At 43.0% G+C, this 17336-nt stretch overlaps 1 protein-coding gene across 3 annotated transcripts in view; it reads left to right on the forward strand.

The window, feature by feature from the left end:
• The window catches only part of CDH5 (cadherin 5), a 47991-nt gene that overhangs the window by 8813 nt on the left and 21842 nt on the right, over positions 1-17336 (forward strand). For all 3 annotated transcript variants that reach the window (XM_061594199.1, XM_061594200.1, XM_061594198.1), the window contains 2 exons: positions 13800-14014; positions 17013-17301. In XM_061594199.1, the coding sequence (XP_061450183.1) occupies positions 13829-14014; positions 17013-17301 (475 nt within the window). In that variant the 5' untranslated portion in view covers positions 13800-13828. The remainder of the gene's footprint in view (positions 1-13799; positions 14015-17012; positions 17302-17336) is intronic.

Here is a 17336-nt window from a genome sequence, read left to right on the forward strand (position 1 = left end):
AAAATTCAGAGAAGTGCCAGTCTTGAAGGATAGCTGTGTTTGATAGATAAACATGAGAACAAAGTTGAATTCCTCCCCCATCCCTGCCCAGCTACAGGAATCCATTGTCTTTGTCCTGCAGCAATACAATGGGGTGATCTTTAGATCTCCCATGATATCCGTAGAAGTCGCTGGAGTCTCTCATTCCTCTGCCATCTGGAGGAAGTCTGCCATCTGGCCATCCGCCTGTCCTTTCCCACTCCCCAGACAGCTCATGGAAACCTTGTAATATAGCACAGAGCTGGAACTGAACTCAAGCAGACGTCCGCACGCTCAGGGTCACGCTCTGTGGTTCCCATACCATTTCCTCCTGAAGAGCCTTTGTGGATGCAAGTAGAGGCTCACCCGCAACAGACAAAACCAACTCATTTCCTCTCAAAAGATCGATTTTGTAGAACAGTTTGGAAGGGTCACTCCGGCTGTGAACTTTTCTTCCTGGCCTCAGCACATACTGTGCAGCACTTTCAGTTCTTTGGTGCCAAAATGAACTCAAAGTGGGTGGAGACGCAAAATAATGTATCTCATGAGCAGCCAGAAGCTTGCAAAACTTTGGCTGTTGCCCTTGGTCACCTCGGTGCCAAACTGTAAATGTTGTATCTTTTGCGAGTTCGCTCCCAAGAGCATCATCCAGGCCAAAAAATCCTATTAGGCAGGGGGGTCTATTAATTAGCTGAATTTTTAAAGTGTTTTTCCTCTTGAAATCATTAAAACTAAAGCAACTCTAGGTTCGTAGGAGTACTGAAAGCTGTGAGAGCACCCATAGCTAGTCTGCAATATGGGTATTTCTTTTGCTAGGTCATGTTTATACATTACATATTAATGTTTATTAGGGATGGAAGGGTCTGTTAATTTCTGTCCTCTCCATTTCTCATTTTTCTAAACTTAAATTCGCTTTTTCATATTTCTGTAGCATTTTGCAATTTTATGTTGTTGTATGCATTTTTGACTAATGTACATGTTTTGCAAGCAATTTCTCCTAAAATATGCATTGTTGTATGTTATTTTCACTGATATATTCATTTTGTGCACGCTTTTCCCTAATAATTTTTTTTTGTAAATATTGCTTGGTTGGCAAACTGCATCACAAGATTCGGATAAGTGTACATTGCAAAGGATGGCTGTGTTTCAGTTCTCATATTGTTTCGAAAGCACAAATTTGATAAATTCAGCCTTAAATGTGAACTGAATCAAATTTTTCCTCTCTCCCTAACGTTTATACATGAAGCAACATGTGTACAGCAGGGTCACATGACTCTTCTCAGCCTCCAACACGGGGATAGGGATGGGCAAATATGTCAATTTCCATTTGTCTCCAATTCTCATTTTTCCAATCAAGTTCAGGTCTCCACATTTTCATATCAGCTTGTGAATTTTTTTAAAAAAATCAACTGCCTTTTAGTGTGAACGTCTCCTAACATACACATTTTCACAAAGCAATTTCCCCTAGTATAATGCATTTTGAATTATTTTCATTTATCTTATGCATTTATATGCATACTTTACCCTAGTAAACCTTTTGAACAGGGTTGACGCCAGGGGCCTGCCAGGTTGGGCCCTGGCCAAGGGTCCCCAGGTCCCCTGAAGGGCCCCATCTTAGGGTGGGTGGATAGTGATCCCTTCCGCAATCCACACTGCAGATCGCAGGAGAGAGCTCCCAGGCACCCCCCGACTTCCATGCAGGGCTGTGACACCCACCTGCAACCTGCTCCGCCTACCTCTCCCTTGACATAAATGTTGCTTGCACTGTGGGTGCAAGCCTGCCATCAATCAAGATGGTGGCCGAGGTTTCCCTAAGGGCCTGATGCCTCCACCGCCATCTTGGTTGATGGCAGGGATGCACACGTGTACTGCCGTGGATCGCAGAAGGGAGTGCTACCCACCCACCCACCCTAAGGAGGGGCCCTTCAGGGAGAGGTAGGTGGGGCATGCATGTGTGCATGCACGTGCCGGGGCCCAGGGCAGACTGGTGCCCAAGGGCCCTGGCATACTTGGCACCGGCCCTGCTTTTGAAGTCTAAGCATGTGTTCTGCTGCCACTGAGCTGCAACCCTTTCCCTGAGTTTTATTCCTTTTAGGTCATATAGATAAATATCACTCATCCTACTCAAAATTACTGTCTTGGGTTTGGTTTGGTTTTGTTTTTTTAAAGCTTTTCTATGGGTACATCAGGGGCAACTGATGCTCATTGGGACTGGTGGGGCGGAAGACAGGGAGCCCAAACAGCAGCTGGAGCCAGAGCCAATGAGAAGCAGAGCCAAATAATCCTAGTTTTGTCCCTGTCCTCCTCCCTGTTGAGTTCTGTAAAGGCAACACTGAAACTAAGGAGGAGGAAGCTAACAGGCAGAGCCACCATCTGGGCTGGTTGTAAGAAGGCAAGCAGGCAGCATCTGGTTCAGGGAAGATTGAGCTTGGTGGGGCAGTGCCCCATTCGCTCTAATTGACCAGCCTCCACTGGGATACATGAATTCAACCCTTTACCACCCATACACAGCATACCACCCATCATACAGATGCATTCAGCAAGGATTAAGGCAGTGAAATGCTCACTTATTAAGCTAAAGCTAAGACCGCTTGTCCACAAAAACACGCTGAAAGTTTAACATTACAAAATACTTTCCCCTTGTCCTATCAACAGTACAGATGATGCATCTGAACTTCAGTAAATATCAATCAAACCTGTGGATGTTTGAAAGTATAGACTCCAGAGAGGCCATTCGTATTGAGGTCTTCTGAGCTAAGCTACTGGGGACCGTGTGTCAGCGATTTCAATGTGGCAACTAAAAAGGCTAAAGCAATTCTGTGAGGTGGGTGACCACCACAGAGAGGGCCTTTTCAGTGGTGGCACCATATCTTTGGAATTCCCTCCCAGTAGAGTTGCAGAGAGCAGCTATACTCCAAGGTTTTCAGAAAGTCTTAAAGTCCTGTTTATTTTGATTGGCCTTCTGTGAATAATTTTGAGGGAAGCTGGAATATTATGTTATGAAAGTTTTGAATATTTTTTTTCCTTTTCCCTGTAATACTTATATATGGTTGCAGGTTTTTAAAATTGCTCCTAGATTCTTTGATCAAGTCCAAAAAAGCAGCATATAAATAATTAATTAATATAATAAAATAGGCTGCATCCACAGATGTATAATGTATAATCTCCAGATCATGAGAAGGGCCATAGCTCAGTCACAGAGCATCTGCTTTGTATACAAGAGGTCCCAAGCTCAGTCCCCAGCATCTCCAAGTCAAGCTGGGAGAGACACCAGCCTGAAACCCTGGAGAGCTGCTGCCGGTCAGTGTAGGCAGTACTGAGCTAGATGGGCCTGATGGTTTGACCCAGTACAAGGCAGCTGCCTTTGTTCCTAGGCAACAGGACCACTTAATTCTGCTTTGGTCAGACCTTACCTGGAACACTGTCAAACTAGAATGTGTCCAGAGGAGTATGACAAAGATCGCGAATAGCCTGGAGTCCAATTCCTATGGCAAAAGGTTGAAGCAACTGGGCATATTTAGTCTTGATAAGAAATTATCAAGGGATGTTACGATAGCATCCTTCAAATATCTGAAGGGCTGTTACATAGTTGATGGAGCAAATTTGTTTTGGTTTCTCCAGGGGATAGGACCAGAATAAATCACTCCAAGCTACAAGAAAAGGGATTTCAGCTAAATACTTCCTGATGGGTTTGAACAGTTTGACAATGGAATGTTTTGGATGTGTGGTGAGCTCCCCTTTGGTAGAGGATTTTAAGCAGAGGCTGAATAGCCACTGATCAGGGATGCTGAGGAGTTGAAGATCCAGATGCATCTTGTCAGGTGGAGTGGATCTACTGCACTAGCTTCCCGGCAGGTGAGTCACTGTTGCTTACCGAGAGGGACAAAGCAGCAGGGAGGTTGTTGTGGTACAAACACACCAATAGGAGCACCAGGTAGTCTCTGACCTCTCTGCTAGCTCATCCTTCCCCCCCCAGTAAGTAACAGCGACCCACCTGCTGGGAAATTAGCCCAGCGACTCCGCCCCACCCAGCAAGCCACGTATGTTGAGATCCACTCCAACTGTGCGAGTCGTCATTTGATGCTGCTGTATCTGTTGTTATGGCAGCTTTTAATGTAGTTTGCTTCTTTGATTTGGCACTTTTAATTTGTATGCATTATTCTTCGTCACCAGACCCCTTGGAGTGAAAGAGTAGAAGGCATGGACGTTTTAAATATAACAAATAAGCAGGGAAGACCATTTGTATCATCTTTGTTGCTATCTTATACTGTACAACAATGAGACTGTGTCCCCAAACTGGCAGTGTATTAATCACTCCTAGGGTATGTGGTTTAATACTTAAGAAGAGCCCCGGTGAATCAGGCCTGTTTTATTTGGGATTTAGGGGGAGAGTTGCCTAACGAAAGTTTCTCACAAAAAGGAAACCAAATTGCCTTGAACTGTTTGATGTGCTATGAGAATTGCAAAACTGCATGCTCTAGCATTTTACAGATTAAACTAAAATGACTGTTTCTGCTGTCACTTCAAAGACCAAAGATAACGAAGGCTAGTTTGGTGCATATAATTCTCTAGCAGAAGCAATTGGACAAGGTATCACCATTTTTCAGTTTTATATGTTGATATTCTCTACTTTATCTGACTTAAAATAGACTTTGCACGGACCACACATGTATTCCTAAGATAGCTATAGCATGGTCCACTTGAAAATTGCTGATGGTCCTGCCAGACAACTTCATTATTTTTCTGCCTGTTGTAGCAATTGTAATGTGCTGTGCTAGATGCTGTATAATTTTTATGCTATTTTTGTTGCTGCTTTTATCTCTTCTATTGTATTTGATTGTATTACCATTTGCATTCCATAGGATTCAAACTGGAAGACAATAAAATGCAATAGAAGAAATAAAAGAAACAGTAAAAATACAATTAAAAATAAATATTGTTATGGGCTTGGGGCATGAGATAGATGATTTCTATGAGCCCCTTTCCATCCTCTGATTTGGAACCCTGTACCTGGAGGTGGGCTCTTCAGAGGAGAGGCTTGCTCCGCTGGTCAGATGAATCTCCTTTGTTAGTCTAATAGAGTGGCCAGGTGGGCTAATGGGTCTATCAAGTGCCCATTAACTGGTGAATGGGCCAGGGAGATCCTATTGTTACTCAAACTCTTCAGGAGAGCCCCCTCCCCCTCCTGAGGCCAAAAGAGAGGCTTGTGGTTTTAGTTGAGTCTGAGGAAAGGCTGGGAACTGGAGACAAGCAGAGAGGCTGTATTGCTGCACCATGGTGTTAGGATGCCTCCTGCAAGCCTGATGGAAAAGCAAGATCTACTGGATTGCTAATGCTTTGAACCCCTCCATCTTAAGTTCAGGTTGGAATGTGTGTAAATAAATAAACCACATTTCCTAAAGGATGCCACAGTCTCCGCTGACCTACTTTCCAAGGAAACCAAATCCTGGGTAAGCACAGGGACCCCTGAAGATCTCTCACCACAAGGAAATTGGGGTGGCATGCAACAATATGGATATTTAATGTGGACATGCCATGGACCACCTGAATAAAGCTCGCAGACCACTGGTGGTGCACAGACCACAGTTTTTGGGAGCCCCTGCTTTAATGGACACTGAGAGCTAGATGATGTTTTCTTAGTGGCTTGGAATGGTACATGGTGATGAGCTCATCAGATATATCTGGTGTGGGAAATGGAGAGAAATAATGTGGCAATTATAAGAACGCAGTAAATGGAACCAGAATTCCAAATAGTCACTATTGTAATAGTGGAAGGCATGATATACACAGAATCTTCATTCTAGGGTTGCCTCCAGACTGTCAGTATTATATAAATACCAAAACTTTAGTTCTGAGGAATTAAAGTGAATTAAAGCAGTCAGTTGCCCTGGGGCAACAATTCCACTTTTTAAAAAAATCACAGTGCATTGATTGATGGGAAAATGCATTGAAAAGTGTGGGATGGACAAATTATTGCACTGGAAGTGAGTGTAGGGAGGGCTTGATTCTCCCTCTGTTAAGAACTCTTACAGGAAGATCTCTTGAAGACTTGGTGGTGTTTTGCTTTAAAGGATGTTTCCTCCTATACCACTGAGAGGGTTGCAAAAATCATCTGACTTCATTGCAGATCAGGAGAAATTTTCTGCTGGCTTCTCAATAGAGAGGGGAAAGTATATTTCTATGTATCTGGATAGCTGTGTTTCATTTGTGTATCGAATTTTATTGGTCTGTGACTATAATAAGCAATTCATTCATTAATTCAATGAATGGGAATATTGAAAACACCACACAAGCAAATCAGGATGAATGCTCATCGTCATACAGCCTTGCAACAAACAAATCAGAATGAATGCTCAATAAAGGCTATAATCTAACCTCTATGTAAACTTTGGATAAGCGAATTGGGATTAATGCTCAATGAACAGAACATCTGGAGAAGCTCTTTGAAACAGTGATAGGGGTTAGAAGTGTCACTCTCTGTGATAAAGGACCATAGATCAAGAGCTTAATAACTGTAGTTCACTTCTCTCCTTGAGATGTGGCTTGGCATTCTCACGAGCAACCAAGGTGGAAGGCATTTAGAGATATACAAGGGCCTGTATTTATTTTTTTATTTTATTTATTTGTTAAATTTTTATACCGCCCCACTAGCATAGCTCTCTGGGCGGTGTACAACAGAAAGTATATACAATAAAATCACATAAATCGGTACAAAAACATATATATAAAAATCCACAAATGTATATCATATATGCAATGAGAATAATTGTGTAACTAGAGAGGTTCTCCTTAATGGACAAAAAGGTAGTTGCTCAAGTTCATAGTAAACCAGTCCTTTAAGAAGCACTCAAGCGCTAACCCTGGGGGTAAACAAAAAAAAAACCTGTAGCAACCAACTTAGCAGAGTCAAAGCCAGCCATTTCACTAGCTCTGGCTCTTTCTTGGCAAGGTGTTCCAGCAAATGTGCTCATCAACTGGTTTGGTGTACACTGTGATGATTTACCAGTCAGTTAATGGCCTTCTGTATATATTCAAAAAATCCAGTGAAAGTTAGTGGTGAAGGCATGAAGGTTTTCAAAGGACAGGTCTTTGCAAAATTCTATTAAATTAAAATGCTTGGGAACCTCTGGAAAGGAAATCATTTAGGAACTAAATCCACCACCATTTCAGATTTTATCAAATTTCATCCTTACAAAGATGTTAACTGAAAGTATGCTTGCAATGAAAAAAAAAACTTGAGCTCTTCTGTAAATGCAAACAGAAAATTGGTTTATTCCACTAACATTTTATTTATGTTAAGGGTTGCAAAGAAGCCCTTTTTCTGTATAACATAAATGCATTGCTCATTCAGCAATAGAAGCTTTGCAAGAAGAAAGTCATAGATATATCTGATAGTGTCTTTATTACCTCTTTTAGTTTAACATCATGAGGCTTCACTTATTGAAGAGGTATTGAAGAGGTATTCACTCATCATCAAAGGGTTGTATCCAATGTAGCACTAAATTAAAGTCACTTAGCTGTAAACTTGTTCCACTGGGGAAGTATTCTGTGCCAGTGGAATGGTATTGCAGAAGAGAATGCATAAGCAGGTTGCTGGTAACTTTGTTACACAATAGATTGTGAGATCTGTTGTGCAACTAGTTTCCACTAGCACAATTGTTGCACTGGATTCCTCTGTTGTGCAACTTTAAAACTCAGCCCTTACACTAGCTGACAAAGAAAGAGATACAACCCCAAATCTTTTGTCATCACTGGGTTGGTGAATGAGACTCCTGCTATATATATATGGCAACTGGTCCAGTTTGATGCTCATTACATGTAGATTCAGGGCATGATCCACAACTTCATCCTGCACAGTGTACAATACTAGCATGCCTGCCTGCTTACCCCTCATCACTAAAAGACTATAGTTTAGTCTATGATTTGCCCATCTCTGCCTATGGATGGTAGAAAACTTCTATTCAGTTTGCGTTTAAAGGCAAACATGCCGAAACAAGCCACAAATCAAATCACTACCATTTTTTTAAATTCAAACTTCTCTGAATTTTGCAATGCAGTTCCCCAGACAAGCAATGTGTACAAAACTGCATGGGTGCATAAAAATCCATGTATTGGTGAAAATAATATACAAAGGTGCATTATATTGTGGAAAATTGCTTTGCAAAAACGTGTATATTAATCAACTCAATTGAAATGTGGTGTTGGAGGAGAGCTTTGTGGATACCATGGACTGCGAAAAAGACCAATAATTGGGTGTTAGAACAAATTAAACCAGAACTATCACTAGAAGCTAAAATGATGAAACAAAGGTTATCATACTTTGGACACATAATGAGAAGACATGATTCACTAGAAAAGACAATAATGTTGGGGAAAGCAGAAGGGAGTAGAAAAAGAGGAAGACCAAATAAGAGATGGATTGACTCCATAAAGGAAGCCACAGACTTACAAGATCTGAACAGGGTGGTTCACGACAGATGCTCTTGGAGGTCGCTGATTCATAGGGTCGCCATAAATCATAATTGAGTTGAAGGCACATAGCAACAACAAAGGGAAAATTACATACAAAAATGTGTATATTATGAGAATTTTGCACTAAAATGCTGATAAATTTTCAAGAGGACATTTTAAAAGAAAATTCACAAACTGATATGGAAATGTGGAGAGCCAAAAAATGAGACTGGAAAAAGGAGAAATAGAAAGTGGCATGATTTACCCGTGCCAATGTCTGTAGGAACACCGTGCTCTGACCCAGGTGACTTCAGCATAATCCTAAATAGCCTGTATTAACAAGGCAGGTCAGGTGCTCACTATTGCCATCAGCTAAAAGGAAAAAAGAGTAGAGATGGTGTACCAGATGCTGGGGACAAATCCGCCTGGCTGCTGATAGGAAGATGATGCTGGACAAAGTTGATCAGGGATCAGGTGTAGTTGCTCTAAATCCAGGTAGGGATGAAAAACTCTGAAACCCCGGAGAGTCGCTGCCAATCATTGTAGATCAGAGGTGGATAACCTCAGGCCTAGGGTTGCATGTGACCCTCCAGGCCTCTCTATATGACCTTTGGGACTCTCCCGTGGCCGCACCCCTCACTTGCCTTGTCCCGTGCCCTCTGTGTGCTTTTACCTGGCTGGTACGTGCCCTTGATTTGTGATTATGCCTCTTGCTTGCCTGGGTGGAAAGAAGAGAGAGAGTGTGTGTTCCTCTGACGTTTGTATGACTAGAATGTACCCTTCTGTATAAAGTTAAGAGTCACACCCATTGCTTTACCTCTGACCCTACTTGCCATTGGCATGCACCCCCCACAAAGCTGCCTACAAGGGAATGCTGTCCACAGGCTAAGAAATGCTCCCCACCCCGTGGTAGACAATACCAAGGTCATTTGACTCAGGGCACCTCCAGACATCCTTTCTATTGTGCATTCATGGTGATTTGTGCTCCTGATGCTATTGGGGTGATCACATGGGATCTTGCTTTCAATACTATTTGTGTCTGCAAAAGTTTTGGGATGGTCACAGTGCTTCATTTCCAAACAGTGCATCTCCTGTAACTTCCTCCTGAAATCCCCTAATTTTTTGTAAAACAAATATTGTGGTTTATTTTTGTCCCACCTTTGTCGTGCAATGGCCCCTCTGGACATCAATAATGTGGTAGCATGGGGGAAGCATCACATAACAAACAAAAGCAGAATAAATCCACCACTAATGCACTATTATTGTGTCAAGATACAGTGGGGAGGAGAGCCTGGCTGGGAGTCCAGAGTCTGTGAGTTCAAATCCCCACTCGTGTCTCCTGGGTGTAAAGGGCCAGCTAAAGATCACCCCCACAGGGAGCGGCTCAGGGGTAATATGCCCTGCCACCTGTGCAGTCCTAGGCAAGCTGCATAGTCCCAAGGAGCCCAGTTGCCCCCCAGCTGGCAGTTGCAGACAAGGAAGGGGCTGGCTTGTGCAGATGTGGCAAGCTGATCACGCCCTAGCCAGCTGGGGAGGACTAGCCTCGGTGGGAGGCAATGGTAAACCCCCTCTGAATACCACTTACCAGGAAAACCCTATTCATAGGGTATAAGTCAGGATCGACTTGAAGGCAGTCCATTTCCATTTTTTCACACCTGCAATTATTTTTATTTGTTTGTTTGATTGATTTGTTTATTTATTTATTTAATATCCTGCCCTTCCTCTCAGAAGGAGCCCAGGGCAGCAAACAAAAACGCTAAAAACACTTTAAAATATCTTAAAAACAAAACACTTTAAAACACATCAAAACAAAACATCTTAAAAACATCTTTAAAAAACAACTTTAAAACATCTTTAAAAGCAATTGCAGTACAGATGCAGACTTGAATAAGCCTTCTTCTTAAAAGGCTTGTTGAAAGAGGAAAGTCTTCAATAGGTGCCACAAAGATAACAGAGATTGTGCCTGTCTAATATTTAAGGGGAAGGAATTCCAAAGGGTAGGTACCACGAAAGGTCCACATCCTATGTTATGTAGAATGGATATCCTGATAAGATGGTAGCAGCAGGGGACTCTCACCTGCAGAGCACAGTAATTAAGAACATAAGAACATAAGAAGAGCCTGCTGGATCAGGCCAGTGGCCCATCTAGTCCAGCATCCTGTTCTCACAGTGGCCAACCAGGTGCCTGGGGGAAGCCCGCAAGCAGGACCTGAGTGCAAGAACACTCTCCCCTCCTGAGGTTTCTGGCAACTGGTTTTCAGAAACATGCTGCCTCTGACTAGGGTGGCACAGCACAGCCATCATGGCTAGTAGCCGTTGATAGCCCTGTCCTCCATTAATTTGTCTAATCTTCTTTTAAAGCCATCCAAGCTGGTGGCCATTACTGCGTCTTGTGGGAGCAAACTCCATAGTTTAACTATGCGCTGAGTAAAGAAGTACTTCCTTTTGTCTGTCCTGAATCTTCCAACATTCAGCTTCTTTGAATGTCCACGAGTTCTAGTATTATGAGAGAGGGAGAAGAACTTTTCTCTATCCACTTACTCAATGCCATGCATAATTTTATACACTTCTATAATTTCTGCTCTGACCTGCCTTTTCTCTAAACTAAAAAGCCCCAAATGCTGCAACCTTTCCTCGTAAGGGAGTCGCTCCATCCCTTTGATCATTCTGGTTGCCCTCTTCTGAACCTTTTCCAACTCCATAATATCCTTTTTGAGATGAGGTGACCAGAACTGTACACAGTATTCCAAATGCGGCCACACCATAGTTTTATACAACGGCATGATGATATTGGCTGTTTTATTTTCAATACCTTTCCTAATTATTGCTAGCATGGAATTTGCCTTTTTCACAGCTGCCACACACTGGGTCGACATTTTCATCGTGCTGTCCACTACAACCCCAAGGTCTCTCTCCTGGTCGGTCACCGCCAGTTCAGACCCCATGAGCGTATATGTGAAATTAATTTTTTTTGCTCCAATATGCATAATTTTACACTTGTTTATATTGAATTGCATTTGCCATTTTTCTGCCCATTCACTCAGTTTGGAGAGGTCTTTTTGGAGCTCTTCGCAATCCCTTTTTGTTTTAACAACCCTGAACAATTTAGTATCGTCAGCAAACTTGGCCACTTCACTGCTCACTCCTAATTCTAGGTCATTAATGAACAAGTTGAAAAGTACAGGTCCCAATACCGATCCTTGAGGGACTCCACTTTCTACAGCCCTCCATTGGGAGAACTGTCCATTTATTCCTACTCTCTGCTTTCTGCTTCTTAACCAATTCCTTATCCACAAGAGGACATCTCCTCTTATTCCATGACTGCTAAGCTTCCTCAGACGTCTTTGGTGAGGTACCTTGTCAAAAGCTTTTTGAAAGTCTAGGTACACTATGTCCACTGGATCACCTCTATCTATATGCTTGTTCTCAGTAATTTATTGGGTATATAAGGGGTAAGAAAATCTTTCAGATATCCTGGTCCCAAGCTATGAAGGGCTTTGTATACCAAAACCAGAATCTTGAATTTAGCCTAGAAGCTAATATGCAGCCAGTGCAATTCTTTCAGCAGCGTGATAACATGTTGGTGATACCCTGCCCTGGTGAAAAGTTATGCCAGTTGTATTTTTCACTAGCTGTAACTTCCAGACCAACCTCAAGGGCAGCCCCACATAGAGCACATTACAGTAATCCAGCCTGGAGGTTACACTGCATGGCCATCAGTGATCAGGCTATTCTGGTCCAGAAACAGCTGCAGCTGTCTTACCAGCCAAAGCTGGTAAGACGCACTGAGATCACCTGGGACTCTAGCAACAAAGATGGATCCAGACCCCAGACTGTGAACCTGCTCTTTCAGACCCCCTCCAAAGTTGACAATTGACCAATTATCCTAACTCAGGAACCACTAACCCACAACACCTCCATCTTGCTAGGATTGAGACTCAGTTTATTGGCCCTCATTCAGCCCACCACTGAGTCCAGGCACTGGTCAAGGGATTGCACGGCCTCTCCTGATTCAGATGTTACAAAGATATAGAGTTGGGTATCATCAGCTTACTGCCGACACCTCACCCCAAATCTCCTGATGACCATTCCCAAGGGCTTCATGTAGATGTTAAACAGCATGGGGAACAAGATGGTACCCTGCAGCACCCCACAGCAGGGTGCAATAAAACACTAGTCTGGAGATTCTCTCAGTATAAGGCAATTTCCTGTGTTCTTAAGTTGCTAGCAAGAAGGGATTTCCATCCTGAAGTCTGAGCAAAAATGTGCAAGTCTTATCCTTTTTGCACATGATGCACAAATTGTAATATTGGAGGAATGGCATATTAGCTTCAGCAAACAAAATGTTTAGTGGACGAAGGGGTTGGCCCTTCATTTCCCAAGCAAGGGACAAAAGTATTTTCTCTGGTGACACAAAGTCTGCTTTAAAAAAAGCAGTTGGAGGAAGTGAAATCACTTGCACATTTTGGGAACATGAAAAGAAAGATCTGTAAATGAGGCAGAAAGTCTATGAGGAGAGACTGAAAGAACTGGGCATGTTTAGCCTTGAGAAGAGGAGACTGAGGGGAAATATGATAGTTTATCAAGTACTTGAAAGGGTGTCACACAGAGGAAAGCCAGGATCTCTTCTCAATTGTCCCATAGTGCAGGACATGGAATAATGGGCTCAAGTTACAGGAGGCCAGATTTTGGCTGAAAATCAGGAATAGCTTCCTAACTATTAGAAGGGTATGACAGGGAACCAGTTACCTAGAAAGGTGGTGGGCTGTCCAATACTGGAGGCATTCAAGAGGCAGCTGGACAGCCACCTGTTGGGTATACATTAAGTTGGATTCCTGCATTGAGTAAGGGGTTAAATTTGATGGCCTTATAGGCTCCTTCCAACTCTACCATTCTATGGTTCTGAGTGGAACAGAAGAATTGTAGTGTGTGTTCATTCTGACATGAGTGATAACTTGTTTCTGATGCCATGGATAAAGATCAGTCATCTCAGGCCCATCTGCACTATACACTTAAAGCAATATCATAGAGTTGGGGGGGGAGAGAGTTCTTGCATATACCTTCAGCTCTTGGTCATGTAAAACACTTCCCTCCTTTAGCTGTGCCAATTTAGAACAACTCCCTCCAGTTGATTGCCCCACTGGCGCTGTATTAACGGAATGCCAAAAAGCGGGGCGCTGAGAAGCGGGGCCCTACTGTATAGGAAATTAGATGCTGGACTAGATATGCCTTTGGACTGATCCAGCAGGGCTCTTCTGGTGCATAGGGAGAGTTTCATTAGAAAGCACCCAACACATTTCAAGTAACCCATTGCCTGCATTGCTCCACAGGGCTTTCTAAGGCCACCAGAGCAACAGAGATGGCAACCAGCTCTTTTTCCCTTCTACTTTCTTTGATGCTGGTTCCAGCTTGTGTTCATGGAGAAGATTTCACAAGGACTGCAGCTGGCAGCAACATTAACAAACGCATCAAGAGAGAGTGGATCTGGAATAAAATGCATATTACCGAAGAGTACAATGGGACACTGCCGTATCATGTTGGGAAGGTAAGAATGGGTTTATTTTATTAAATTTCTAGCTTGCCCTTCCTCCCAAAGGGATTTTTTACAAGAAACAATCGATGAGCCATCATCTTACTGGGGGACCATGGCTCAGTTGTAGAGCATATGCTTTGCATGCAGAAAGGCCCAGGTTCAATCCCTGGCATCTCCAGTTAAAAGAAGCTATCAGTGGCTACTAGCCACGATGGCTATGTTCTATCTCCACTGTCAGAGGTAGTATGCCTCTGAATGCCAGTTGCTGGGAATCACAAATGGGAAGAGCGCTGTTGCACTCAGGTCCTACTTGTAGGCTTCCCATAGGCATCTGGTTGGCCACTGTGAGCACAGCATGCTGGACTACATGGGCCATTGGCCTGATCCAGCAGGCCCTTCTTAGGTACCTATGAGCAGGTAATTAGTGATAGGGAAGACATTTACCTAAGAGCTGGAGAGCTGCTGCCAATCAGAGCAGACAATATTGGGCTCAATTGCCATATGATCGAATCTGGCATGAGGCTGCTTCCTATGTTTTTCAGTATTCTTTTTCATTTCTTCAACAAACATGAAACAAGCAGCTGCTTTCAGACAGTATTTTGCCAATGAATCTACATGAAAGTACCCAGAATGGAAACACACCATTTTTCACATATTTCTGCCAACACAAAGCCCTAACATTCCAGCAAATGTGACCTTTCTGGGAAGCGTAGATGCATTTACAGGTCTGAGAGCTAACACAAACATTTTGAGAAGGACTCAGATATGTGATCCTTTCTTGGAAGATGAAATAGCAAAGGAAAGCACTCGCTGTGGGGACAATTCCAGGAACAGAGAGAGGAGGATTCACCCTGTCCTACAAAACAGACTCACGCTAGTAGACAGAACTTGTTGCAGTACTTAACAGCAACTGCACTGATCCAGAAAGGTCTCCTTCACTTCACCATGACAGCCTGACAGATCTCAGCTAGAAATACAGGGAGAGGAAAACATACAGCTGCATCCATCAAGAGGAGCATCAAACTCAATGAAGAAAAACACCTGAAAAGCTTTGCCTGGGTGATATGCAGTTAATTGAGAGATTTCATAATGCACTGTCCTATTGAATATATGCTTACAAGTCTCTCACCCCTGCATATGAGGATGGAGCAAATGGACTCAAGGCAGTTTGTGACATTCAATGCTAGTCCTACTCAGAGCAGACCCATTGAAATTAATGGGTGCGATTAACTTAGGTTCTTTCATTTTAATGGGTCTACTCTGAGTAGGATTTCATTGCATACAACCCATAATCTCCAAAGCCCCAGCTTTCATAGAAGAAAAAGAAGAATAATACATTTATAGCATTTGTAGAACCAGAGCTGTGAAGCAAGATGTATAGGAACTATTATTCTCAATTTCTGGTGAAAAACTAGCCTGCTCCCCATTTCAGTGTTTTACTTTGCCCGCTACAAAAGCTATGGGCCAGTTCACATGGCAATTTAAAGTGAGATGGATTCTACTTGCATGCCCGTTTAATTCGCACATTTTACATGACGTGGGAGGCAAAGGGAAGCCATCCCGCTGCTTTTTCCTTTTAATCCGAATGAAATCAAACCGCTGAAAGTCTGAAAAGTGACGGAAAAACCATCTCTGCTTCACTGCCCTCTTCCCATCTAGGCATTTTGCTTCAATGTTTCCAGTGGGCGGGCAGATTGTCACTGTTCAGATACTCCCCTTTCTCCTCCAGTCGCTCTAGCCTTCATTTTCCCCCTTTCTCCCCACCCGTTTAAGTTCCTTCCCTCAATCCTTTAAACCTGCGATGCACTCGTTTTCCAATTAACTTAACAATGCGTGCACACACACCGCCCCCCTGTATAATTATTACGTGTCAGGAGGGAATTCACAGAAAAGTTTTTCCTCTCAGTTGCACTCCCCATGGTCTCCCAGCTAGCATGCAATTGACAAAAAAAGCCACTCCCCTTCAGGATACTCCGGAGGGAGTAAACATGGGGCGGGGACTTTGGAAACAGCGATACATCCTTCCAAATGAATGTGAACAGAAAAACAGTGGATTGGAAAGTAGGGAAGGTAGCATGTGTGTGAGCGTTAGAAATCTATTGCGATGGGAAAAGTTGCATCTTTACTCCAAAGTTTAGCTACCATGTGAACTGGGCCGTACGTCATTGATCAAGCAAGCCCCTAGGTGGCTCCAATATGTGATTGATGAGCTGTCTGCAGCTTGGTGGATTGTGCAGTTCAACCCATGCCTGAAACTGCATGCCAGGTCCAATCCCTGGCAGCCCCTGTTCAAACACATAGAAGGTGAGAACAAAGATTTTTCTTCAACTTATATATGTTAATTAGCTGAAATATATTAAAATACTACTGAAACTGTGGGACCTGGGAGTTGCAGGCTGTTTCTCTGCGTACAAGAAAAACCATTTGTCTAATAATTTTTTTCAATCTGTCGACCAGACAATGTTCTGATCTGGTTCTTCTATCCCTTATGATCTGGAGGTTGTCCAGTGGCATTCTAGACTTCTATCAAGATCCTGGGTATATGCTGCCAGCCTGCCAGTCAGAGTAGACAATATTGGGCTACTCTGGAATGGGGAGCCTATAAGTCCCATACTCTCTGATCTTTGGCCATGCTGGCTGAGTCTGTTGGGAGTTGGAGTCCAGCAACAAAACAGAACATACCTTGTAAGAGGTCAAACCATGCTCTGCCACGTCTCTAGGACACTTTGTTTTTGCTTTCATGATTTCATTAGGAACATAGGAACAAAGGAACCTGCCTTATACCAAGTCAGATCATCAGTCCATCTAGCACAGTATTGTCTACACTGACTGGCAGCAACTCTCCAGTGTTTCAGACCAAGGGACATGCACAGGCCTTCCTGGAGATGCCAGGGATTGAACCTGGGACCTTCTGCATGCAAGGCAGATGCTCTGCCACTGAGCTGCAGCCCTTTCCTGTTCTCCTTTCAGATTTTCATTCTCACTGACAGTTTTTGCAATACTTTTTTAGATCACATCAACCATCACTAATCCCAATGCTAAATATGTCCTCGAAGGGGAAGGTGCTGGAACTCTGTTCAAAGTCGATGACCTTACTGGAGATGTGTCTGCAAATGAGAGGCTGGACAGGGAAAAGAAAGCCGAGTACCAACTGAAGGCTCACATTCTCAACCGTTTTACCAATAAGTCACTGGAGCAACCGTCCATGTTTCGCATCATAGTCTTTGATGTTAATGACAATGCCCCAATATTTGTTCAAAAAGTGTTTAATGGATCTGTCTTGGAAATGTCACCATTAGGTAAGTTCATTTGTTTTATTTTTTTAAAAAAAATA

The sequence above is a fragment of the Rhineura floridana genome, chromosome 13, assembly GCF_030035675.1.
Source record: "Rhineura floridana isolate rRhiFlo1 chromosome 13, rRhiFlo1.hap2, whole genome shotgun sequence".
Lineage (NCBI taxonomy): Eukaryota > Metazoa > Chordata > Lepidosauria > Squamata > Rhineuridae > Rhineura > Rhineura floridana.